This window comes from Orussus abietinus, unplaced genomic scaffold (genome assembly GCF_000612105.2).
Source record: "Orussus abietinus isolate OABI.00-Male unplaced genomic scaffold, Oabi_2.0 scaffold553, whole genome shotgun sequence".
Lineage (NCBI taxonomy): Eukaryota > Metazoa > Arthropoda > Insecta > Hymenoptera > Orussidae > Orussus > Orussus abietinus.
Genome location: NW_019394694.1, coordinates 1 through 26,789, shown reverse-complemented (window position 1 = coordinate 26,789; position 26,789 = coordinate 1). Strand labels below are relative to the sequence as shown.

Below are 26,789 nucleotides of genomic sequence, written 5' to 3'. Positions count from 1 at the left end.
TTACGATCGACGAAAAACGAAAGATCAACGAATAATCAGCGTTGCACTTGTCGTTATCAATATTAATATCGTTATCGTTGCTCCGTCATGACCAACATTCGCTACGTCGCTCGTCGGAAATCCTCCTGGGTTACGATCGACGACAAACGAAAGATCAACAAATAATCAGCGTTGCACTTGTCGTTATCAATATTAATATCGTTATCGTTGCTCCGGCATAACCAACATTCCCGACGTCGCTCGACGGAGACCCCCCTTATTTACGATCGATGATAAACGAAAGATTAACGAAAGATCAACGAAAGATCAACGAAAAATTAACGAAAGATCCACGATTCGTCTCCGGGTGCAGCATACGGTGTCCTCGCTCGATCTAAAGATAAACCGAGATTTTCCACGACGTCCCGCGGAGACACCCGGGTCCGATTCGGCGAGCCTCGGACGCCTCTCGCGTCGATTAATCGCGAGTCCCTCCAGGGAGACGCGCGATGAAATACGATTCGCATCTATTTATATTAGTGGTCGCTCTTGTCCTCGCGCGTACGTGAGAGCGCGTACAAAGTACGGGCCGCGTACGCGCGAGTACGCTCCTATGCCGCTACGCGTGATATATTATGCAGTCTCTAAGTGGAGGCTCTCTCTCTCTCACTTCCCTTCTTCTGCCCCCCTTGCGTTTCCCTCCCGCTTCTCTCTCGTTGGCGCTCCTCTCTTCCATCCCTCTCACCTTGGGCGGAGGAGCGGCGGCCGAAAGAGCGCGAGCGAGAAGGACGGGGAGTGACTCTCGAACGAGCAGCTGTATTAAGTGCGCCCATAGATTACGTCGGGGAAAAGTAGAGCCCGGCGCTAAAACGCCTCGGAAAAAATGACGCGATGGCGATCGTACGTCATGCGAGCGGTGCCGCGTGTTTTCGGGGGTCTCAGGCTCGAAAATGGCCCGCGGAATGGCGCGGGACCACCAACCCCGGCTCGATCCTTTTTTTTCCTCTTCGCCTTTACGGCGGCACGCTCGGAAAAGTGTGAAGGAAGTTCAAGGAATACCTCGTATCGGGTTTAATCGATACGAAGCATTATTTGGATCGATTCACCGATCGGCAGAAATGTCCGCTTTTAAACGAGTCGGGGGAGCGTCCAATTGGGGCACTGCGGCAATTCCGACGAGCCCCCGGTTTTATCTGGTCGAATTACCGATTCGAATAATAAAGCAGCATTTGCCGTTTCGCACGTGCGAGCGCATGTTTCCAACGGATACGTCCTATCGGGGAAAATTTTCCTGACAACCGGGAGCACAGTGAGTTAGTTATGCCGGACTGCTAAATCCCGTTTGCAAAGCGGGGATAAAGTTGCACGGGCACGATTGCCGGATCCGATAATTAAACCTGCCCCGTAATTTGCACCGATGCATAAATCGGGCCACGAAGGATCCGCGATGACCGGTGATAAAACGCTTTAACGCGACGATGGAAGCAGTTGCTGACCTACCGTCGGCCTCGGCCATTTTATTCTCGGTTACAGGGAACAATGATTCCATTGCGCATCTTAGGTATAGAAATATAAACGTAAGTCCAGTGCCGCCAGTTCTCGAGGCCGCAAGGGCTAGCGCGGAAAACGGATCGCGACCGGGGGCGCGTTTTACGGTCCCGGAAGTCCCCCAAGAATTTCGGCCCGATTTCGGCACGACTCGGCGCCGTGAGAGATTAGATTTCCCCGGCCTTTGTCTCCTTTTCCTTCTCCAAAGGAGCCGCAATTCCGCGGCGAGACCGCGAGGACTGTTTTCCACGCGAAAGCCCGCCCGTTATTTACGGTATTAAAATGTACGACCTCCTTCGGGCGGCGCGACAGTAACAGCGCGTAAAGATCCGCGAGAGGTGGAGGAAGCAAGGCAAATCGCGACCACGGCTCCCGGGATGGAAGACCGCGAGAAAGGCGCAACGGAAAGCACGTCACCGCTCGCCGTATTCTTTATACTGACTAGCTACTTTGCTCAAAGTGTTCCGAGGGTGACTATCTCTTATTCCTCCCGGTTCAAGCTTACACGCTAACTTCTAAGGAGATCCCTTGCCCGCTCCTCTCCTCTCCTCTCGTTCCCTCAGGTTTTACCATCGAGAGGGGAGGCGAAGAATAAATAATCTCCAGGGACCGATCGTCGAGCTCGAGCTAAGCGATAACGACGCGACTCCTTTAGGAATATATTAGTGCATCTTTGACGGCGCGTCTAAACGCTTAAGCGACTATGACTACCGATATAGAAAAATACCACGCTGCTCCGATCGCCGGGCGAATTTCTCGCGCGCTAACGAGCCGCCGCTAATTACTGGTAATAAAGTTACGGTGATATAATATAGGTACCTAACGTCCCGGCAGGTGCCGGGGGAGGTCGCTGAGATTTTCCTTTCGGCCGCACGTTTTGTAAAGAGACGGACGACGTGATTACTTAATCGTGGATCACGCGTTGGCAGGTGATAGCTTAAGATGCGCTCGTTACTTTCGCGAATATCTCGCCCGTGGGAACGAATGCATCGATCGTAGACGAACCTTTCCTCGATTCGTCCCGATTCTATATCTCGACCTTAACCCGATATCAAGACGTCTAGACGCGCGCCTTACATTAACTTTACACTTTATTATTCATTTTACCGTTCTCCTTTCCATTGAGCCATCGATCTACGGAATCGATCCGAGCGATCGCGTCCACTCTGTGCTTAACGTTAATCGATTACTCTTACGAATTACCGTGTTTGAGAGTTTTCGCTTAAGAACATCCAAAGGCTCGGTCAGAAGACAGCTTTCGCGCGAACGATCGGCACGATCGCAGATTCGAAGGCCGATTAACTAATTCTACAAGTATATTCGATTCTGGACGTAAATATTGGACTAAAGACCCTTCAAGACTTCTTGGAAGGAGGTGTACCGTCGAGAGTAGGTGCACGGTACGAGCGGAATAAATTTGTTTCCTCGTTTATTGCTTGCACCATATACTCGTGCCGTATCCATCCGTCTCTCTCTCTCTCTCTCTCTCCACCGCGCTTAAATAAATTATCTCGAGGTACCAGCCCTGAGATAATTTAATTATTACGCCAGGGCGACGCATTTAACGCGAATTCGGCTCGGCTTCCCATGAGAGGTCGTGCACGTACTCTCTTCGTTTTTATTGACTTTCTAACGCTTTGAAGTCAATCGATCAGGGAATACGAATAAGGAGAGTAGACCAACGGCTCTCGGAAGTAGCCAAGAAGTCTTTTAATCCCGATACTTAGCCGAACGTAAGGAAGTACTCTTCTCAGAAAACGTCGGTTTTACGGACTAGCACCGGTCGGGTCCTTCAGCAGCTGGACCAAGGGGTTCTGCTTACCTTCTTCCGAGCTCTTGTACACCTCCAGCAGCTGGAAAAATGTGGAATCGTGCCGTTAAACGTGTAATCGAATCGCTCTAGTACTTTCGGCCGAGTTTCTGCTCGTATATGCTCATGCGACAAAGCGTATCCGATGGAACCGATGGAAGCCTCGAATGAAGTCATTCGACAATGTGGATATATTCGGGGCCAATTTGCTCCCGTCAAAACTCACCTGATAGGACAGCTCGCAGGAGAGTACCGCCGTGGCTTCCGGGTTATTATAGGTAGCCACCAGCAGAGTCGGCAAAGTGTACACGGCCAATCGCGGGTCGCCGTAAAATGGGAACGGCAAAGTGCACAATTGTTGCAACACGCTGGGACCGGCCCCCGCGGACTGCAGAACCAACTGAAACGGACATTTTGGGCGGATGTTGAAAAAACAAAAGAAAGAGGAGAAACAACCGCCCGTGTCGTCACTCGTCTCTCCGGTAGAAATTTTAACCGACAACGAAACAACGAAGGGAAAAAAAACAAAAAAGAAATAAAAAGTAGAGTCCCGTGGGAACGAGCCGCTCCGAGACATCGAGTCCAGGTGGGACGGAAACGAGACGGCGACAAATAAATTCGAAGACGTCCCGACCCCACTTGCACCTGAGAGAACAAGTGCTCGATGTACTCCTGGGCACCTGCACGAAAATTTCACCTAATGCCCGCATAACCGAAGACGTCCTTACGACGTCCGACACGAAGCGTTTCCTTTAAACTCGCGACAAGGTGGATTACCAGGATGCTAGGCTCTAGGACCGGGAATTTTAATTACCCCGGGTAATCATCCATCCAATTTGAATACCCATGGCAGTACCACGTGCATTCGTGGGAATGGGAATTTCTCACCGAGAAATTTCCATTCCTTTTTCTCTAAACGAATCGAAATTTAACCCTCGGTTCATGTCGCGGTTATCGATCAACGTGGTTCCCGTTCGTGTCCCGGGTTCATTAAACAATGTTGAGACCGCGTACACGAGATTAATTTGTACCGGAATATCTACTGAACCTTCTAAATTAGGGAACATTCGCTTAGAGGAGGAAAAACGATATTTAGATAACTGATTAAACAAATGACGGGTATAAGAATCTTTGGGGATATTGCAGGTAACAGATTTCGGATGGACACGAGATTAATGTTCGACCTATTACCACGTTGTGTATTCATTGAATTATTTTAAAGTTATTAAAAATGCATCTCCGCCCATGGTTTCGGGGAAGGGGTCGGAGAAAAAAAAAAAGTGAAAATTGGAAAAGGCGCCTCCTCGGCGGCGCGGTCGGTCGGAACTCGTTCCGGGCGACTCGCACACTCGCGCGGCCCCCAGACGGACGGAACGGAACGGCGTAAATATACCTTAACGGCATTCGGCTGCATATTGATGGGAGGTCCGCTGAGTGTGTTGTGTCTAACAGCTTCTTCACTCAGCGGCCGGGCCATCGCGCGATGCGCGCCCCTGCATTACCTACCCGACTCTCGGCGGATTGCACGTGTCGCGGCCGCTCGAGTGCTTAAAAGTTCCCCCGACGAGGAGGCGCGGCCAAGGGGGGACACGTAAAGGGAGGAAAGGGAGAAAGACGGAGAGAAAGAGAGAGAGGGAGCCATCGGGCTCGTAGAGAGTGCCAGTTTAGCGCGGCCGGCCACTTCCATGTATCAACAAGTCTTTTTTTACCATCGGGGAGAAAAACCGCAGGGCTCGGGGCGAGCTTCCCTCGACGAGCCCGATTTGCGAGCTCTCTCCAACCGTCGACGAGTTCACTTTTTACCCCGGATTTTACGACGGGCCTGTCGTCGCTCTTCGGGGTTTCTCTCGCGGCCGCGATTCCCCGTATTTCGGCCCCAAATCCGAAGCCACTCGGGCAGAAGGAGGTTGTCTTCGCGGCCCTATAAGAGGCCCCGCGATACGCGTCATCGAATCAGGCCGATTTCAAAACTTGATCGAGTTGTTTTCATTAATTAACTTCCCGAATTCATCATTCCGGGGCCCTCGGAGTGTCGGCTTTGCATATAGACGAGATTTTTCGCCCGGGCAAACAATGGCGGCGCGCCGTCTCTCGATGCTCGATCCCGATGCAGAAAGCGCCCCTCGGACCGCGGCACTCTGGAATCCCCGAAAACCGCCTCAAAACGGAAAGACACAAAAGGACGCCTCCGAAACCCCGTTTTTTCGACCCGGCGACCACGCGAAATCCCCACCCTCCGCTGGTCACATTTGTCGCGTGGAGAAAAATCCGCATCCAGCCCGTGCGAAATAAAACGACATGAAAATAATAAGATATAGATAAATAAACAACATGAAAATAATAAGATAATAATCACAGATAGGCAAGGAAAAGAAACTCCAGCTTTTCCTGGGCGTTCCGTTCGTCGAAGTTGTTCCGACTTCAACCTTGAAACTTGTTCCATTCGAGAGCAATACTTCATATTTTTTCCCGGCAGCGTCGTACGACGGAGAAAATAAGAGGAAGCAGCAGATTTCAATTCACCGTTGAAAGAATGAAAAATCAGCCCGACGTATGTCCGAGTTCGGGGATGTTGAACATTCCTTGAAAACTGGCCAATTTAGCGCGGTTTTTTTCAAGGGGGTCTACTTTTCCGCCGCCACGTCGGATCTGGTGCCTTCCCCGAAATTGTCCGAAGTCGTCCCGGACTTATCGGAGCGTCCGACCGCGCGACGCCTCACGGGGCCCATCTCGACGCATTTCTCGGAGATACCGGGGCGAAGAGGGCCGAAATCGGGCGCACACGAGGACGAGGCGCAGCAGGCACGCGAGTTATGCGGCGATATCGGAGGAACGCGCCGGGACCCTTCAGATTAGACCACACGGAGGCGCGGGCAGTCCGGGCCTTATTGGGCCGTATTGGTCGTCCAGGCCCATCTTTCACGGCCTTCGAGAGCCACCGAGCCTAATGGCTGACGTGCCTAATTTCCTCGGCTTTGACCACCGCGTCCGAGGACGTTCCTCCGATAAGTTGGCAGCCCCGCATCGGAATCGAGCCCGAGGACTAGTTAGGGTTTATCGGCAACGCGATTCCGCGGGATAAATCACCGCCGGTTACCTTTCTCATTTACGATTTGAGTACCTCCGAGTTATCGGCGAAGGCCCCCTCGAGGAAGGGATTAGAGGACTATTTTTTAGAAGCAGTCCTCTCAGGGAAAGAGGGTATCAATGATGGATCGAAGGAGTACCGCCCAAGGATTATGATCCAGTTCTGGTCCAGCGAGACCGGTACGGGGAGCTCGACGACGCGGCGTCTTACCTGGTTCTCCGGATTGTTGACGGCGAAGTAACCGAGCACCGTGAAGAGTTCCGCCAGAATGTGCGGACCGCTCGCCCCGGGCGGACTGCCAGCCTCCGATTTGTCCGATAGAGAGTCACGTGACAATCGGGTTATCAGATGGCTCGCTATAAGGCGCCACTGCAGACTCGTGCTCTCGGCTCCGAGGTGACTCTGCAACCGAGAAGGATACCGGCATTTAATTCTCCATCGGTTTCTGGGTTCGCCCTCGAGGGCCCTTTGGTTCGCGGAACGGCACGGTTCTCGGTCTCGCGTGGGAAGGCAAAGGGAATGGATAATAACCGTCGGTTTTTCGGCAAATGCGTCCCGGTCGAGCCGGGATAATCGAGCGACCTCCCGAGGGACGTCGGAGTCCTCGGGGGGCCACCGTGCAGCTCTTATGGGGCTTACGAGGGGCGCGAGGTGGCGCCCCGATTGAATTCGTGGTTTCCTCGCAGCGGACACCGCGCGGGGGGCCGATGGACCCCCTCTCGTGGCTACGAGATATCTCCATCATACCCGATATGCCCGATGGCTAATGGAGCCCCCGATCTCACGCACTTGCCCGATATCTCGTCCCGGGGGACGCGCTCGTTAAACACTCGTTCTTCGATCCTAGCATCTCGCTGGCGCTTCGGACGAAATTCTCCTCGATCTCTCGTATAAATAACGACACTCGCCAGAAATAAAAGTCCCGGAGAGTAGGCCGATTTTTCGGAAGAAAAACGAGCAAGGCGAACGGCCTTCCTCCCTATCCTCAAGATCCCCGAAGGGGACCTCGGCTCGTTAAACCCCGAGCAGGAGAAAGTAATGGGTGCATTCTGTAGAGCAACGGAGGCGCCAACACGTTGAGACCCGAGAGTGAGTAATCAACCCGGACGTCTTGCCGAAAGGGTTGGGTCGGAGAAAGAGGAGCGCCAACCCTCTGATCGACCCTAATTACTTGATCGCATTACGCCAGCGAATGCGTCGTCTACTCGGGTGCAAAGTAACCCCCTCCGGCGAGTTACGCGCAACCTCGTGACTCGGAGAGGAGCCGCACCTGAAATTTCTCCAGATCCATTTCCGCGAACAATCGAAGGAGTTTGAGCCCCCTCATGGCGAGGACTCTCCCGGAGGCAGAGGGTCCAGCTTGGTTGGGGGTCGGCGAAGACCCCTTCTGGTTTTGCGAGGTCAAAGCCAAAGCAGCGTAGAGGGCCCCAACGGCGCCGGCGCTCTCGGACGTCGCCAAGCCATTCAATAGATGCGACGAGGCGGTGGTTTGCTCGGCGATATTATTTTCAGAATGATTAACGTTCTCCAGGTTGCATCGCTTCAGGTGACAGCAGAGGCGCGCCAACAGGTCGAAAGATGCCGTCAGAAGGGACGACTCCCGTTCTTGCTCCAGGAAGAAATCCGTCTCGACGAGGGCTCGACCGTGGCGCGACACCCGCTCCAGCAGTCCCCCGATGACCAAGTACCTGTAAAAATAATAAAAAAAAAAGGACATTAAACAACGAAACCCATAATCTCGTCTTCCTCGATTTAACTACTATTTGCAACCGGCTTAGCTATCAGGTTGTGGTTTCTGGGGCGGACTATACGCGGCAATGATTGCCGCTCGATTTTCTCTCGACGGCTGCCAAGTGCGCGTCCACGAGGGGAGAAAAAACTATTGCTTACAGGACGGCATGTGTGACGGCGTAACACGAGAGGATTATAACATCAGTGGGTAATTCTGCGTAGAGAAAGAGAGGCGGCGAGGAAGGGAGAAGGAAGGCGAAACCCCCTCCCACTGGGCCCCCCGTGACGCGATGCTCATTCTATTGGGTTGTTGTATATGTTTTCTTTTTCAACCCCCTTTCGCTCTCGGCGACCGACCCCGGCCCGACCCCGGCTCGAGGGTGCGTACTGTCAGTGCGTATTATCGCCGCCCCGTGCGTGCGCCTCCGTGTTGCGCGTTGCGTACGCCGGGCCGTATACATAATGCGATATCGAGCACGAATGCACCCGGGCCGGTAGGTGTTGGTGGAGGCCAACTGTCGCGTCTAATCATAACTAGCTGGAAGCTAATCCCACGATACTCTCCCTCACCTACGCGTGCATCGCCCCTGACGTTAATAGAAAAATTCCCTCCCCTGGCGGAGTCGCGCGTGCGCTCCCCTCTCTTTCTCTCTCCATACTCTTTTCTTTTTCCTCCATGAATTTTCGGTAAACATTCCTCCGCCACTCGTAATCGATTTGCCTCCCGCGGAGGGAATTACTTCGAAAGATCATTAGATACAAAGAAACTGTCATAACGCGACATCGTTACTTATCCCCGTAATTATGAAAGTGGTCCAAGCAATTTTTTTGTTGAGGAACTGACTTAGCGTTATGTAAATATATGCAACGCAGAATATGGGTAAAATTAGTTTTTTCTTTTTATTTTATTTTTATTTTTTTTTATTAAAACCACTTTCATAATTACGAGCTATGTTGTTCTTTACGATAATTCGGCTCGCAGGGGTGGATCAAGTCACAGGTGGTGAATGAAAAGTCGAGGGAACGCTCGGATCGATTTTAGAACGGAGCGCGAAGGTGATGGAGGAGTAGGAATCAATTTGACAAGGAAGACGATTGAAACGAGGTTTTATCGGGGGTGGCGCGGAACTCGGATCGCGCATTCCTTTCGAGAGGGTCCACCTGCGGCGAGATTCGCACACGCCTAATTTAGCCCCCGCTGTATAATAAAGTGATAATCGCCGTGTGTAAATAGTCGCCCTAAGCCGGGATTTACGTCCTTGTGCGCCTCGGAGGGGCGAAGTCCGATGATCGAGGACGATCGATCGGCGCCCGGTACTCGCGACAATGGCCGGGGATTAAATAAATTCGCTAATAAAATGCGGCGGGATGCGCGTGCAGGGCGGCGGGCTTATAGCTCGCCTAGAGTCGTGGAGAGCTCCTCTCCTCTGTGGGATATAAGATTACAAGCGTCGCCCCCGTATCGTATAATAACATGAATAATATCCGAGGGGGACGCGCACTGTCATTCGCGGTAATATTCCGTCCTCGACCCGCAGGAAAAGAAGGATCTCTCTTCCGTTCAATGGACCGCGTCGCTCGTTCTGCCCTCCGCAGGAAGCGCTCCTGATATGTGGCCGACAAATTCCTTGGAAAACTGCCCGATTCCCCTGTCGCCGCGAAATAAACGTTATCGGGGATTGCGGAAACTGGCGGAGATATCGAGACAGCGAGAAGTTTGCCGAAGGATCCATCCGATGTCTTCCCTTAATCGATTGCCCCTTCGCGAGTCTCGATGAAAGTCGCCAGAGGAATACAAAGGAGCCGGCTCGGTGAGCTAACCCTGATACCCGGGGAACCTAATCGGCACCGTCCACCTCCGGTTCCTCTTAACCTTTCCGGTGCGAAGTCGCGCACCCTGTCGAGGAACCCTCGTCGGCGCGCGTAAAGATATGCACCCCTACGGGGCACTATGAAATAATCATATGGTTAGCTAATGGCGGCCCGGGGGTAGTGATTGCCAGTCCGGGCGTGGCGTCCCCTCCGCTCTGGGGGGCGCGGGAACGGAGTAATAAATAAATTCAATGTATTTGCTCGAACCCCCGCAAACATTCAATGATAGATCGCAATCTCGGGGCGATGATGCCCCGCGTGTTCGGACGTGCGTGAAGATCGAATCGGACTTCCTGCCCGCTCGGCCGCCCCGAAGAGTGGCGCGTCCTGACCGCCTCACGAAAATTACTCTCTCTCTCTCCCCCCCATTCCACGCAGTTACGCTAAGTCAAATGAATTGCGAGATGTGGTACGTCTCCGATATTTCTTGACATCCTGAAGACCACGCGGATGCACGGATTCGCAAGGCGTTAAAGTGACGGCAAGATTCGAAGCGCGTCTTAACTACTCCACAAAAATCATTCTCTCCTTCCGTATTGTTAAGTTAAGTCTAATTAATTGTGATACGTAATTCGACTTCGATACTCCTTGAAATACTGAACTCAAAAACTGCAATCGCGTGGATTTGCAAATCAAGGCGTGAAAGCGACAGCGAGATTCGAAGCGCGTCTCAACCGCCCCATGAAAATCACTCTCAATCCATATCGTTACGCCAAGTCAAATGAATCGAGAAACATAGTCTTTCCTCGCCTCCCCTTGGCATTACTCGGCCAGAACCGCGATGTCTCGTGGATTCGCGATCCGAGGCGTGAAAGTGACAGCGAGATCCGAAGCGCGGCCACTTGGAGAACGGCATTCTCTCCTGGCTCTCCGCGTCTCGATATCGATTGTGCCAACGAGGCTCACAGTGGGTACGACTCGCCGCCCCGACGGCGGCACACTTGTTACAATATTTACAGACTCGTCCCTGGATCCACCCCTAAAACCTACCCCCCGCCTGCCACTGACAAGTGTCTCTCCTGTCCCCAAAATTTCGCCATCCCGCTCCCCGCCGCGCGGATACGCTCCTCGGCTCACAATTGCGGAAGTGGTGAGGAAGGGAAAATCATTAACGAAAAAAGATCTACACGGAAACCTACTCAGAATTCCGCGGTGCTTTTTTAACCGCTCCCGGCAGGAAGGGGGCTGCCGCCGAGCGCCATCTTTCCCCCCATTTCGCTTCGCTTCGCGCTACTAGCCGCTACGTCCAAGTAATTATTCTTCAATGCTTCATGCCCGAAAATGAGCGGGGCTAATCCCGTCCCGGGCTATTCGGTACCGAGAACTCGAAACTCGTTTCTCGACGTTCGGCGTTACTTAATTTTATCGGGACCGCGGGTGGACCGATAGCGACGGAATTATTACTTCGCCGCTAATGACCCCTCGTCGTCGATACGACGCCGCGGAAACGTATTTTGAAAAAAAAAAAAAGTTATTACCGAGGCCATAAATACCGTTGCGGTGCCGTCTTTAAAAGCCGGCCTCTCTCTCGCGCGCTCGCGGCTGGCGGGACAAAAAGAAAAAAAAACACGCGAAATGTCGCGTGCTTTTTTTTTATCCCGCCAAATAGGCTCGTACGATAAATCCGAGTATTCGTATTCCCGAGGTTCAACGTACGCTTCGGGCGGATATTAAAGCCCGCGAAAACGGCGACTCTTTTAATTGTGCTCGCGGGAGAGGCTCTCGCGAGGCGAAAGAGAACTTTGGGTATAAAACAAGGCCACATGGGCGAGGGCTTCGCCGAATTGGTAATGTATTATAATCCCGAACTCTAACATCCAGCAACTCAGGATATTGCTACTCCGGGCTCGTTGACGCGTAATGCATTCACGCCGGGATTTCGGCGACCTGCGGGGTTGGTAGACCCAGGGGTGACTGCACGCCATGGGGAACGGAGGCGGGAAGGAACCTCTCGTATAAACGCGACCGAGCTGGATTTGCGCCTCCAAGTCCGATGAAAATTAATCCCCGTCTTTTACCCGTGGAGGCACTTGTACGAGCCATGGCGATTACCGGGAGTGTAGGAATTAAATCATTGCCGATCACCTATCGACCGTCGATGTCCGAGGTTCTGCCTAATCTCTGCAGGGGGTCCCAGCCGGTCCGACTCCGATACCGCGTGCTACCCGGCATAATAGAGAATAGCGAAGTTTAATACTCGGCACGGTGGGAACGCGAACAGCCGGACGTACTTCTACGCAGAATCCGGCAGCCTGATCAAACACTCTCCGTTTCAGCCGAACGACTGTCATTCCTTCTGCTCCTCTTCCCGTTGCCACTGTCTCTCTCTCTCTCTTTTTGGTCGTTCATCCGCGATACGTCTTTCCACCTACGATCCGCGTATCGCTAGATAACGTGCGATCTTTAATCAACGTTTATTCTTTCCGATCTTCGCGGGCTTCGATCTTACCTAACTCTCTTTCTAGCTGAGACGGAATATATAAAAATAAAAATGTAAAGTTAGAAGGCCCCCCCCGACGTGCAGGAGGAACAAGGTGGTCGAAGGAGCATCCTTCCGTTATGCCCCGACAAAGGGATGAGCGCTCATACGGAATGAATCACTGCCCAACACCGGGCGGACTAAGCCAGCTGACGTTTAAAGAGCATCTGCCACCTAATTTCGGGTCTGGCTGTAGGAAGATCGGCACTTACATCGATACTTACATTCCTATTACATGGCTCGCGATACTTCCCTAGAAGTCACCCCTTTCCGATCACGGTTCGACTTTCGACTCGTCTCTCGTAATCTCCGTAATCGTAAGGACGATAAAATCTAAAAAAATCGACTCGTGGACGTCACGGCTCGAAGTGAAACTTCTAACAATAAGCTAAAGACAATCCTTAGATGTTATGAATTATTCTTAATTATTGTTTCACGAAATAACCCTTCGGTACTGGTATCGGGCATCATTGTTTCTATTCATTTGTATTATTTTCATTTCACTTTAAACGTCTACAATCGATTGAGAGTCTCGATATTAACGAAGTGAAACTTCTAACAATAAGTTAAAGACAATCCTTAGATGTTATGAATTATTCTTAATTATTGTTTCACGAAATAACCCTTCGGTACTGGTATCGGGCCTCATTGTTTCTATTCATTTGTATTATTTTCATTTCACTTTAAACGTCTACAATCAATCGAGAGTCTCGATATTAACGCCCAAGGATGAATATAAATTGTAAGTGTCTCTAAATGTAAATAAAACTCCCAGTTATGTCCACACTAAACCGTACAGATGAATAAAACTAGTAATTGTCGAAAAAAGAAGACCCGGGATGAGATCCCAGGAATAACGAGCGGCGATTTGAATGCCAACTTCGCCAAGCTACACATCCGCCGAATGACTAGTTAAACAAATTAAAATGAATAACACTAACGAATACGTATAAACAAAATTTGTTCGTGCTGAAATACAAAGATGAATGTAAATAGTAACTCGCTACAAAAAAAAATCGTTTCCTTTTTCCGATCGAATCTGCTTTATAACGTGCGAACTCACACCTACCTCCTATCTTCTCATGGAAATTGCCCTTAGAAAAAATATAAATTACATTTCTGTAACACAATTCGCGATACTTCGCAACGAGCCGCCTCTTTCGGCCACGTTTGCGGTTCAACTCTCGTTCCTCGTACTTAATCTACGTACTGGTAAGAAAGATAAGACGAGGAAAGGTAAGGATCGTGCGTAGCCACGGTATGCGTCGCGCCTCGCACAACCATCGAGAGGAGCAGACGAAGGGAGGACGGGGTATGGGGCGAGGGGCGAATTCGGCTGGAGAGAGTCCATTAGCAGATTACGTACCCACCCGCTTCGCTCATTCACCCCCGCGATATTTTTTCTTCCCTGCCGCCTTCCCTCCCCCAGGGTTCCCTCTGCACCCTCTTCGGCCTCACTTAGGCACCCTTGGTGCGTACTTCGGCCCATCTTTGCTCGACCAACGCGAGCGTTTCGCGCCGTTGCGTAGACCCTGGTCGCGTTGCGTATATCCGGGTCGATCCGCGACGAATCGGCCTCGATCCTTCCCCGGTGCGATGCGTTTTCCCAGCCGCGTTGTCCGCCCCAACTCGAGGTCCCCCGAGAGGGAAATCATTTCTGCTCGCCGGACACCGCCGATCGGTGGTACATTTCCCTAACGCTCCCCGGGGTCCTGAAATCCCGAGGCCCACTGACTATCCGGGGCCGAAAAGTGAAAACGGGAAAACGCGCTCCCCCACAGGAGGGACGAAACCTTCGGATCAAACGGCGGCGACGTTATTAATAAAATAGATTTGCGCTCCTTCAAAGAGAGGAGCGTCATCTCGCAGTAACCTCGTTTCGCCCGGCTCTGATTTAATCACGCACGCGACTAAAGAGAAGCCCTTTCATTTCCGTAATAAGCCATGGCAAGCAAAGTGCACCAGCCTGTCCGCTCTGACGGTATATTCGGTACGTCGACGGAGGCGCGGCTCGGGAGCACCGATACCGAGACGGAAAGCGAGACTCTTCGGTCCAGGGAGAGGAAAATCAGGATAAGAGTCGTCCCGTCTCTCCGCGTAATTTTCAGGAGGGCGCTTTCTCTACCACGCGATAACTATCGAGTTATCAGCCTCGAGTTCTACTTCGCGCCGATACGACACCCCGCATTTAATTGAATCGCGAACAAACGAAACGGCACGCGCATCTCCTGTCCCCCGTTAAATATGATTCTCGGTAATTTTTCAATTAATCGGAGCGACGAATCGAGTCTGCGCCCCCGACGAGTCGGCCCAACGTTTCCCTCGCGTTAATGCGTAAACAATTCGCCAATCGCTCGTCTGATCTAGGCGAGATTAAAATGTTTGTCACCCTCGCCCCGGAGAACGGGGATGAGTCCACGTTTCGCGTCTTCGATGGCATTCGCAGGGATTAACGCAGTTTACCCAGTGACTTTTTCCATGGTTTCCACCCCGGCCAATTATCTTCGCGAATGCCTCCTGAGCCCAGATTACCAATGCCCCGATGAATCTCGAATCGACGAGCGATCACCCATCTAAGGTCCTCGAGGCAACTCGATCGCCCCAGAAATCGCTCCGGAAAGTGCCCTCCACCCGCGAGTTTTCTTTCCTTCCTGCTCGATCGATTGCCGGAAAGTCGTCGGAAAGTTCGTGGAATTAATATCGCGGGGGGCTCAGGGAGTCCCGGGAGATCTCTACGAGTTCTCGCTGGAAATCGAGTAATTCGACGACCTAGACGAGCGACGTTCTCGCTGATCGATCAACACCATCGACCTTCCGATGGGATATAATCTATACATACACGGGTATACATCGCGCCCCGTTCGCGACAGCAGGCGATGAGTAAAAAGCGTGACTCGGTATTTCTCTCTCTCTCTCTTTTTTTTTTTTCACAGGCAGGAAATTAATCATAATTTTCCTAATGCCCGGCGCGGTTCGTCGACACCCTACGGGGCCGAAACGAAACTTGTCATGCAAAACGCCCGGCATTGTGGACTTATCGCAGGATCGTCGCGCCTCGTTTCACCTGGCTCGAAAACCTCGGAGAACCGTGCTGCTCGGGGAAATACGGCACGACTAGATTTCTCTGATCAAAGGAGTGGTGAGGAAAGAAAAAAAAAGAAATAGAAAAGAAGGAAAACTCGGTGACCCACTCTCGTCGCGCGAGCGACGCGTGTCCGGAGTTCGGGGTAAGATTTTTCACCTACGCAAACATACGGAGGGAAACGGTGAAACCGGAACCGAAACCAAAGGGTTGTCCCGCGTTTTGGGAGGTCCGCGAGGAGGAAGTTGATCCAGATGTCTCCTGTCTAGCCTTCGGGGATCGAGGCTGTGTCGATGCAACGAAAACAGATTCTCCTCGTGTCGTGCCAGTCGAAGAACCGCGAAGAATCGCGTATGGTGGTGAGGAGTTTCGCACAAGGGTAGTCCAAGTTCGAGTACGAGATGAAAGTTAGAATCGAATTCCACGGTGAAATCAACGTTTGACAAGCCGGAGCCGAATTCTACCCTCCGCACTCGTAAAAGTGTTTATCCGCACCGTAAACGTCACTTCACGGTTTCTCCGATCCCAAAAAAAAAAAAAAAACGGATTTAAAAGCTTCAAAGCACTTAAAACTTAATGTCAATATTTCGCAGAGCGCCGTATCATCGTATGTCGCGATTGCATCGTTTCGCGCACGATCGATGATGCATTTTCTTGTATTTTAACATTTTGTCCAGTTCGTCAAATCGTGCGTCGAAGCGTTTGGGTATATATCGTGGGGTGCAAACATGACGACCTCGAGGGGGTCTTTGGTGCTTTCGGTAGACATCGGCAAGACTTACCCCACGATGTCCTGCAGGCGATTCTGAAGTGCGGCCTTCTCGAAGGGTACTTCAGGAACGAGGGAGCAGAGTAACTGCATCGCCGCTGCGGCCGCGGATCCGTTTCCGGTCGCATTGTTAGACGTTTCCTGGGCTTGAGTGTGATCGTCAAGAGCGGTGACGGCCTGAATGGAGAGTAAAGTTAAAGACTGGCAAAGAGATAAATGTCGTAGGAAAACTTTGACTCCCGCACGTGGCGCAAGGATCCTCTCCCCGATTGTCCCCCGACAATCGGTACCTCGAAACATGTATGAATCAGATAATTTCACCGTTAAACTGTACAGGCTAAGATCGGCGCTACTAACCTCGTACTCTAGCCATGTAAAAGAAATATATTTCAGAAGAGTAGAAAAATCCCCCATCGCCGATCTCGCTCCACGAGTTAACCCTAACTTCCAAGGGGTATACTTCCTGGTGCATATTTTCCCTTGCGTGTCTTCGATAGCAGGGTAAAGTACCGAGATTTTGCGACTCCTACTGAAACTACCCGCCGTCATAATGTTATCTAACCATTTATTGTTCACTTTGAACCTGTAACCTCCTTAAAATATTAATTCATATCCTTGGATACGTCGGGAGGTCTAGGTACGCACAATCTCTTGGAGTTCCGGCGTTAAAGTACGGCCGGTAAGTAAGAGGGCGAATAAACATTGCTTTTACGACCAATCGGATGCGACCCCCTTTCCAGTCCCCGCTACGTAACTCCGAAAAGTAGCGCAGAACTGTAATGTCGGTAACTTCCCTTACATGGGAATTCCGGGCAAACGGGAACGGAGTATTCGCTCGCGGGCGGCGAATTCCCCCGATTTCTCTGAATTTCTCTCCCGTTTCGCCGGTCCACCACGGAGGTTTTTTACGGCTCGACGAGACAAGGACCAGTCCCGCACCCTCCCAGATCACGGTCGCGTACGGCCCGACCAATGAAACCAGTTAAGGCTCTCCTCGGCAGTTTCCTCCGGCATACGCGAAATTCTAAACTCGTCCGCCGAGATTGGAAACCATTCGCGGCGTAATTCGTCTTCCTAACTAATGGCCCGAGCGTCGTTCCGCCCTTCGGACTGCGAGCACCGGCAAAGGGGATGCGAACCGCGAACCGTCGACCCCGAAAAATAGTCGATATGCGAAGGATCGACGACGCAGCGCATTCAAGAGCTTCGCTCCCCCCCCCCCCGCCCTTCACCTTCCAAAGTCGCGGCAGTCCACTTCCGATCGGTCCATTTCTCGCGAGATATCGACCGACGACTAGCATACGCGCGTCCCGCGACCCGAGGATAATCGGTGCCGTCCCGGTGGCGCGATTACCGCGACTCCTCGCGTGCGAACGAGTCGTCGGAAGCGTTTCGCGAACGAGACAAAAGATTACCCCGGTCCGTTCTCGAGGAGTCCTCGAGGCGGCGCGGCCGGCAGGGCGCTCCCTCTCTCTCTGGCGCCCGTACAACGCCGCGCTCCGTCCTCCTCGCGCTCGCTCGGCCCGAGGATCCTAGTGCCGCGTGACGTCACTAAAAGCTCTCTCGCCACTAATGCATTTGCGAGGGGGGAATCAGGGGGCCCAGTGCCGTACCCGCTAAGTAAGGGAGGGCGCGACCCCGCGACGCGGCGCGCCCGCGAACCCCGGCGCCGATCTTCGCCCTTCCGCACAAAGGAGGAACCTCGAAATTCGACCAGGGTGGCAGCCTCGATATGCCGACCATCGCTTTAAACCTCCATCGAGGGACTTTTTAACCCGTCTTTGGAACTACAGGACGTAGAGTCTTGGTCACCAATACTGTCAAGGAACGACCGACTAACCGACGTCTTGTCATTTTCGCGATACCAAAATCAAGATTAAAATCACCATGGTTTTGGTCCTGCATTTCCTCACAATATGTTATAATGAAATTGCATAGGTTTAGTTTCATTATTAATTAATTGAAATGATATATTTCTACTCGCTCGTCCGACGAGGTTCCGTTGACGGTAAGAAATATACATTTTTGGCTTGTTCCCGAATGGCGACATCGTTCAACGGAGGGTTGACATCCACCCTGAAACTCCTTGACGCCTTTTCGACTCATTTCTAGGCCCGTCTGGCCCCACTCCGCCATTAAAGTGATACGAGTACCGCGTGCGCCACTTCGTCATCGGCTGTCAAAAATTCTGATTCGCGCGTCAGCGGCCGGACCTCGTTGCCCGTGACAAAAATTCCGGTGGACTATTTCTAGCTGCCCGTGCTCGTTCCCTTTCCCTCGGGGAAAATCCGCTGCTCGACGAATGCGACGTCGTTCGTCTCTTTTGTAGCGAATCCGGAACCACCACGTGTACGTCTATGACGGTAAATGCTTTCGCGACATAGGGAGGTTTTTCCCCTCGACAAAATAAATACATCCATGGGATTATATTGATTAAGAACTCCTGGGTATATAATATAATATCGAATATCGCATTCATCGGGTGTCCACGTCGATCACGCTTGCTCCAACCGAGCGTGTCAAGCTTCAGCCTTGAAAATCTCGATTTTCTACCGACTTTCTCGCGAGCGGCATCGCTCATTGACTGTTTAACCTCGCCCGAAGCGTCCGAAACCTCCGTCCGTGGTTTGGCAGAATTTCGAATGAGATTTCACGGTTAATGGTCCCGGCGATCGAGAGCGCAAAAAACGGTAGAAAAAGGAGAATGATTATTCACGAGAGAGCTCAAACTTTGGAGACGATGCCTAGTCCGGGTGTTTTCTCTCCCCGCGGCTTGAGTACACGAAGAGGAGACCATTAGAGGTCTCGGCCCTCTCGCTTCCACGTATTCCCGATTTTCTACGATCGCGCGCTAGAGAAACGCGACGTCCTGCGAAATGGACACAAGGAACATCGCGAAAGAGGGAGCAAGCACGAGGAGGTGTAGCATCGTCGCGTGTGGTACAAATGGTCGTAGACCGAAGGTGGGACTGCACGATCGGCGATTCGAATTCCGATCTTGCCTGCCTGGTAAGATTGAATTCCGTGACAGGCTCGGCTCGGTGGACCATAAGAAGTCTAATCCTTATTTTGACAGGGGGACCGGGACAGGCAGCTTGACAGCGAGACCGGCGTCTTAAGTACCCACGCCTCGCTTTTAGCTCGGGACTCCTCCGGTGCAAAGGGAGCAAAATAATCGTATTAAGCGCGTAGTCGCGTCCGCGATATGTTATACGTACTTATTTTCTGTGTATGCATCATCCCACATTGTGTGTACATCGGCGCGCGATTTAAGCTGGCGATCGCGTGCGGCTCGCGAGCCTCAGTAACGGTCCATCGTTAATCTCTCGTTATTCCTTTCGCCACGCGGCCTTTTTCCAAATCCCACGACCGCCGAATTAGAAAATAATCTACCGATCCGCCGTCGGGCTGCCACGTAAGACCGGGGAGCGAGAAAAAAGGAGAATCTCCGATAGAAGCGCCGTTCTACCCGACTCGCGTATTTCTCTTACCGCGTTACTAGGTCCTATCGTTACGGTGCATCCAAGATGCGGATGGCGTGCCCACGCGTGGCGATTCTTTCCAGGATCAATTTGCGACATCTATTTTATATAACCCGGAGCGTAATCGTGGAATCAAGAGAGCCGTTATCTCTTCTGTCTTCTTTTCATGGCTATGGAATTTCCTTTGTTCCGAAGCTGGACTAGAAGTATAGAGCGTTACATGCTCGGCTCTGTGGCTGGGAGAGATAATGTAGTTTCCTCGGAGTAAAACTAGGAAAAATCGCAGTTGGAAATTTCTCGGTACTCTCGAGCAAACTAGATTAAATCACGCGCAAGGTGAATCTGGGACAGTCAAGTTTTGCATTCGATTACCGACTCGATTGCTATTCCTTCTAATTACGTCACGGTCTACCTTGTACTCCGGTGAAGTATGGAAAATAAATGGGATTGCCCGCAATAGTATAAATAAAAAAACGTGCTTTTGTTCGCCATCGCACGTATAGTGGATACTCATGGACGGTTGTATCGCTTCTATTGACTTCTACTTATGATCAACTTGGACAAGGGTTGAACCACTGCTGGGTCAATCGTACAATTGACTGGTCTGGTCAAGCTCGCATGTCATTGGACAATGAGAACATGACTTCGTATCGGCCTTTCGGCCGATCGCACCTGGAGGGTGAGCCTCCTTATCGGTCCCCCCATTGCTGGGGGGTTGCAAGGACAATGAGAGCAGTATGAAAAAACGACAATTTATATTCAACGAGAATTTGACTTCGGCTCTCTTCCGGGATAATTCACGCGCGAAGTAACTCGTGGCGCCATCTGACGTGAACAGCTGAAGATATATTTTTACTAAATTACAAAAATTCCCCCAATAAGTAAATAAATAATTTCTGACCTAGATATATGCTAAAATATCATATGGCTCTTTGGATTAATTTTCAAAAATATTATTTAAGATAACATCATGGAACTCGTATGGTAAAACTGCACGGCTCAGATGTAACAAGCATTAACCAATAGATAGCAGCACATGTACTTGAATATACATATATATAATGGACGAAACCTACCTCAAAACGATGCAGCAATACATCCAGAATCACCAAGATCTTATTGCTCATTAATACTGCCTCGATGTTGTTACTGTGATCTTCAACGCTGGATTTATAGACTCGGCAAAGGCTGACAATGCTCCTGAAAAGTAACGGATCGATCACAACTTATTATCCGTGTCTACATATAACTTACTTTCTGTTAATTCTGAAAAACTTTATCCTAAATTAATATTATTGCATATAAGCAGAATACTCACTTATTCGGCAGAGAAGGATTTCCGTTTTGAGTGTTCAGTACTAAGTTCAATAAATTAGTCAACGTATCGAATCCGTTCAGTGATCGAAAGGCATCCTGATCCGAGTGACTCTGCAATTAATTTCAATGTTCGTTCTTTATTTCTTCGTAATCCCTTGTGACGGAAATAAAAGTACTTCTGGGCATAAAAAATTATACGTACGGATTTGCAAAACGCTCTTGCGATCTCTCCCAGACATCGTTCCAAGCTGGATGTAGCAACACTTGTCCATGCAGTTTTAGCGTGAACACTGCATAACTTGTCCAATTCTTTCAAATTTCGTCGGAATTTAGCCTTATTTGCTGACTCGATAACTGTTTGAGTGGCATCATTTCGTTGCAAATCTTCCCACTCTTGGCCACGCGTGGTCATGCGTTGTTTAATTTTCCTGCATCGACGTTTAATAGCTTTCTGCTTTTCTTTTGCAGCTTTACTATCATTCGCTTTGTTAGAACCAACTGGTAGTGTCACAATATCCCGTATTTGCCCGATGTTAAATCGTTGCAGTTCATCACGAGGGGGTTCACGACCATCATGCATTTTCCTGACTGCTTCCAAATGTGTTTTTCCCTTCAAGTGACTAAGTAGATAGACCTCATTCGGAATCTGACGAAACAAACATAAATTGGTTGATTTGTATTTCAAATTGTAATCGCTACGAGGTTTAACCCTGCAGTAGATTTACCAGGGTGTTGCAAAGGGAACACTGCTTCTGTGTAGGATACGACTTCAAAGTAGGTGGCACTTCTTCCGATCGTAAAATTGAAGATTCCACCGCTCTTTGGCGAATATGCTCAATGTTTTCCCCGTGTCTTCGAGCCGATTCTTGTTGTTTCTGCGCTATCTTCTTCTGCAATTCTTCTTGGTTCGCCAACTGAGCAGCATGCAGCGCGGATAAGCGCTCTTCGCGGTCTCTGGCTTTCTCCCTCGCGAGCTCCTGCACATTGGAAATTTCTTTATAAATTCTTAAAACACAGCCAAAGTTGCCGTATAAATACAACATTTATTACCTGGCGTTCCTTTTCTCTTTCGAGCTGCATCTTTCCAATCCTTTCCTCGCGCTCACGCCGGGCTTGCCGCATTTTTTGAATACGTAATTGCCTCTCTGCTTCAAGAGCTCGTCGACGCTCTTCCGCTGCGGCTTCCTTGGCTGCTTTTTCTTCTTGTCGTCGCTGTCGTTCATCGTGGATACCCTGAACAATTAATAAGCACGTAATGCACCACATCGAATCATCAACAAAAAGTCGCAAATTATGCAGAGGCTTTTATCGTAAAGAAATTGTACCTGTAGCCTTTCCTCCTGCTCTTGACAAAGAGCCATAAAATCGTGCCGTTTGTTTTGAGCCTCCAATTCATTTATAAAAGCTATCTCTTTTAATTTCGAATCTTCATCGTGTGCCTTCCTCACGACCTCTAGCAAGTGCTGTGTCCTGTTCTCTTCTGCTCTTTTCAATTTCATTTCCATCCTGATCCTTTTATCTTCTATCAATTGATTCTTAGCACTCTTGACATCCTCGACTTTGTTGAGTAAATCTCTTAACCGTTGCGACTTTTCCATCAATAACTTTTGACGTTTGTGTTGTGCACACGCTTGCTTTGCTTGATATCGTCGCAAAGTCTCGGGTAGTGATCTTTTTCGGGACGGAGAGGAGAGCTTCTGATGTAGTTCCAATGCTCGACCAGGATGTCGAGCTACTAATGCTTGCAGTTGAGCGAGAGTATCCATGCGTTCGGCCCATGACATTCCTTCGAGCATATTTTCATATCTAAACATAAGATAACACAGTAATATATTTAATCATTTTTAGTACATTTTGTACGTTAAATAAAATTACAGTAAGTGTCTAGAGAATTATACCTATCTTCTAAGCTAATGTCATCGGTAACAACACTTAGTGGTTCGAGTGGTTGATGTTCCTCGATCTCTAATACCAGTTCACCATCTGTCTCATCAGTTTCTGTATCTATATCGATGTCAGCACATTCCAATTCCATGATTTGCCTTTGAAGAAATGCTTCTTCGTCTGAGAGTTGTTGAGATCTCTGTGAATCTGCTTCTTCCGTTTTTCTTTCTTCTTCTAAGATGATACGTTCCCTTTCTGCTTGTGCTGTCATAAATTGTTGTATTCGTTTTTCTAACAATTCTGCCTCAGTTTTAAAAACTGCAGCAATCATAGACGTTGAATTAGTCTCCAACAAATTTCGAGCAATTTTTCTACCTGCCTCGTTTTCAAATTCCTCAATACTATTAGTCTCAGAATCTATTTTAACTTTTTCAACTTCGTTATTCATATTTTTCCCTGCCTTACTAGCGACACACATTTTCGATCTCTGATTACCATCTGGTGTAAGGCAATTCTTTTTACTCCTTTCATTCGGACTCTTTATGGATAGAGCTGGAAGTGATATAGCAGTGCTGGGTTTATGAAAGCGTGTACTCATATTTAGGTTGTGACTGCTTCCTCTCCTATATCGACTACGAACCGTCTGCCAACCATCACCTTCATCCTTCGGTTTCGTATTAACAGCTTGCTTTGTCAGAACTTCAACTGAGCCACTTAAATCTTTACTCTGATCAGTCCTTGAACCTTGTTTATCCATATCCTAAAAAAAATCGTTGCCTGAATAAATACAACATTCAAGATATCATTTTAAACTTAGAGCAAATGAAATAAATTTAGCTTTTTTGAAAACATACCTTGTTGACGGTAGAGAGTTCCAGTTTTCGTCTCATCATAACAGACGTCCCAGGCTTAATTGTGTTCATTAGTGGACCCTCCGACACTCCTAGCGTGGTCTTACTTCTGATAATTTTTGGAACCTCCAGAATAGTCTGAGGTGTTTGAGCTGTAGCTGGTCTTCCCCTAGAAACTGTGGAGTATGCTGGACGAGTCAATGGTTTTTGACATTCCTTGCTTGTAACATTATCAACTGTAGCCTTGTTTAATGTAGATTTGGTTATCAATTTATTATCTACTCCATTTCGCACATCTACTTTGAATTGTTTTTTTGGAGTTGAAACAATTTTACTTCTTTTCATGATTTGTATTGCATTCTCTTTGCCATTAGCTTTTTCTATATTCTTATTTTGAGTAGTTTTATTTATTACTGAACTATCAATCTTCGTGTCGTTCAATTCTTTAATAGTCTTATCTTTTGATTCGCTAATCATTAGTAAGTTAACCGATGTATTTATTTCATTATTCACAGTTTCCAAATATGTCTCCTCCATGTGGATATCGCTTTCTTTCTGAATTTCTGAACATTTGTTAAAATGCATTTCATTCACACTATCATTGATACTATCATTTGTTCTTGATTTTTCTTTGTTGTTAATATGTAGGTGATCTGGATTCTTTAATTGCATCACATCGGCATGCTTTAATATTTTCATGTCCTCATCGCTTTTACACTGTTTTATTGAATTTGTAGAATTAGTCTTAGTTTTACATAAAATTAACTGATCTGACTCGTTAATGCCCAACTGATTTTCTTCTACTTTCCCACTCGATGGAGATTTTGTTATGGTCTTACACATTACTTTAGTTGATATAGATTTTACCCTTTTTTGTACAGGATTTATTTCTTTGTTTATCAAAATCTTACTTTCATCTCTAATACCTTTGGTACAATTTTTAGATACGCTGTTCTTATTATCTTTTACAGTTTTATACCCAGACTCTTCTTTTAGTACGTTCATTTTATTATCGCCACTGATAGGTGTATCTTCTACTATTGTCATATCAATTGGACTTCCACATGTAGGTCCTGTTGGACTCATTCTTTGCAAAGGACTAGTTGATTTGGGGACAGTGGATGAATTCCACATGCGACATGGAGAGGTTTTTCTAACTTCCCAGGCAAGAGGTGTACGCCTCAGTGGTGGCGGAGAACTTTCATACGCCCATTTGACTTTAAACCATTCAATCAAACTGTGGAAATCACGAGTATAATTTTCCAAAACAAGAATGACTTCTTTACATTCCGAAATGTTCTCATCTTCTTCACAGGTTTGATAAATTCCATCTACGGCTCTTTGTAAATTTCCAAATAGAAAAGCCCAGTAACGAGCTTGTAATTCTGAAAATTTGAATACTCACTGTAATTTTTCCTGATCAGCTAACATTTAAAAGGCAAACATTTAATCATTAAATTATATAACATTCTTACCAGACTTTCGATCCCTTCCTGTGGAAGCAGATCTTACTCGCGCCGTTGATTTTATCGATCTCTTCATTGGGGATGACTGGGCAACTCTAGGGATACTTGGAGGTTTCCGAGTTACTTTTTCAATGTTATTAGTGCTCACTGGCACATTAAAAGCTACAAGATTTCTTGCAGCACGACCCTCTTCTTGGATAAGTAATCGAACATCAGCCATTTTCTCCGTACTCTGAAATTTATTGTCATTGCTTAGCAGGATTACACTTACAATACAAAATACCATTCATTTTATATTACATAATAAATCTGTAATCTTTTTAAATATACTGATTATTAACACTTATATCTACTAACTTTTCATAGATTGAAATAATATCATTACACGTATTCATTACAAAATCCGCCCTACAATTGAATATTGAAAATGACAGTTACATGTGAGGTTATCATCTTGACGGATGTCACCTAGAAAGTGATCTAGAAAATAAACCACGTCAAGACCTTTAAATTATAAAAGAACATTTGATTTCTATAATTTAATGACAATTCGCCTTGAATTGAGTCAGTTTTCGAAATGTTATTGCTAAAATAAACAGCATTACAAATTTATAGAAATGACATAACTTAATTGTGCTAAATGCACGAATATACTTACCACATGCAATTATGATGCTTACAATAAACTTTGTAAGAACGGCTGTTTACGGGCCGCATGTAAATCAAATAACGTAATAACAAACATTTCGAGACAACGTTTAATAATTGAACGACAAATACCAGATATGAGTTAGGAGATTGCTCACGGACAGGGTCGCGCAATCGCGGACTGTGCTGCCCCCGGTGGAAGATGTGGACGGCTAACACACTTGCCACCTGATACTTCCCAATGGCGGCCCAATTCAGGGATCCTCCTCATCTCTGCTCCCAACTCATCTCTGTGACAACAAACGTCGTTTAACATCGTTTAACATCTTTTAACATCTCTTACCAACAAATCCAGCAAGATCTGCAGCGATGATGACTTGAAAAAAAAAATAGATCTTGTTGTGATCCACCGAAACCTGGAAAGGGGCACAAAAAAACAGGCAAAACAGAACATTCAAAAAAATCCAGGAAGTCTGATTAGACAGCGAATAAGTTACTAAAAATTCGGCCCGATCTCGCTCAATCCGGGAGCTGGATCGCGGCCAGGGGTCGCGATATATAGGAGTAACTCATTTCTGGCTGAATTGCGCCGCCACTGAGTGGTAACAGGTGGCATGTACATTAGCCACCCACACCAGCCACCAGGGGACAGCATAGGATGCGATCGCGCGATCCTGTCCGTGAGCAATCTCCCAACTCATCTCTGCTCTCATCTTCTCTCTGGCAAATACAATCAGAGATGAGTTGGGAGATTGCTCACGGGCAGGGTCGCGCGATCGCACC

The 26,789-nt window shown here is 48.6% G+C and overlaps 1 protein-coding gene across 1 annotated transcript; it reads right to left on the bottom strand.

Moving 5' to 3' along the window:
* Positions 1 to 1,054: 1,054 nt before the first annotated feature.
* Positions 1,055 to 26,148, bottom strand: LOC105702514 (S phase cyclin A-associated protein in the endoplasmic reticulum). The gene is made up of 15 exons (XM_012430145.1): positions 26,017 to 26,148; positions 25,368 to 25,590; positions 23,896 to 25,277; positions 23,056 to 23,801; positions 22,483 to 22,963; positions 22,208 to 22,390; positions 21,883 to 22,134; positions 21,360 to 21,803; positions 21,159 to 21,268; positions 20,917 to 21,040; positions 16,372 to 16,535; positions 7,696 to 8,113; positions 6,636 to 6,827; positions 3,564 to 3,737; positions 1,055 to 3,380 (listed from the first exon to the last, which is right to left on the bottom strand). The coding sequence occupies exons 2-15, from the start codon at positions 25,576 to 25,578 to the stop codon at positions 3,294 to 3,296; spliced, it is 4,968 nt and encodes a 1,655-aa protein (XP_012285568.1). The 5' UTR covers positions 25,579 to 25,590; positions 26,017 to 26,148; the 3' UTR covers positions 1,055 to 3,293.
* Positions 26,149 to 26,789: the final 641 nt, after the last annotated feature.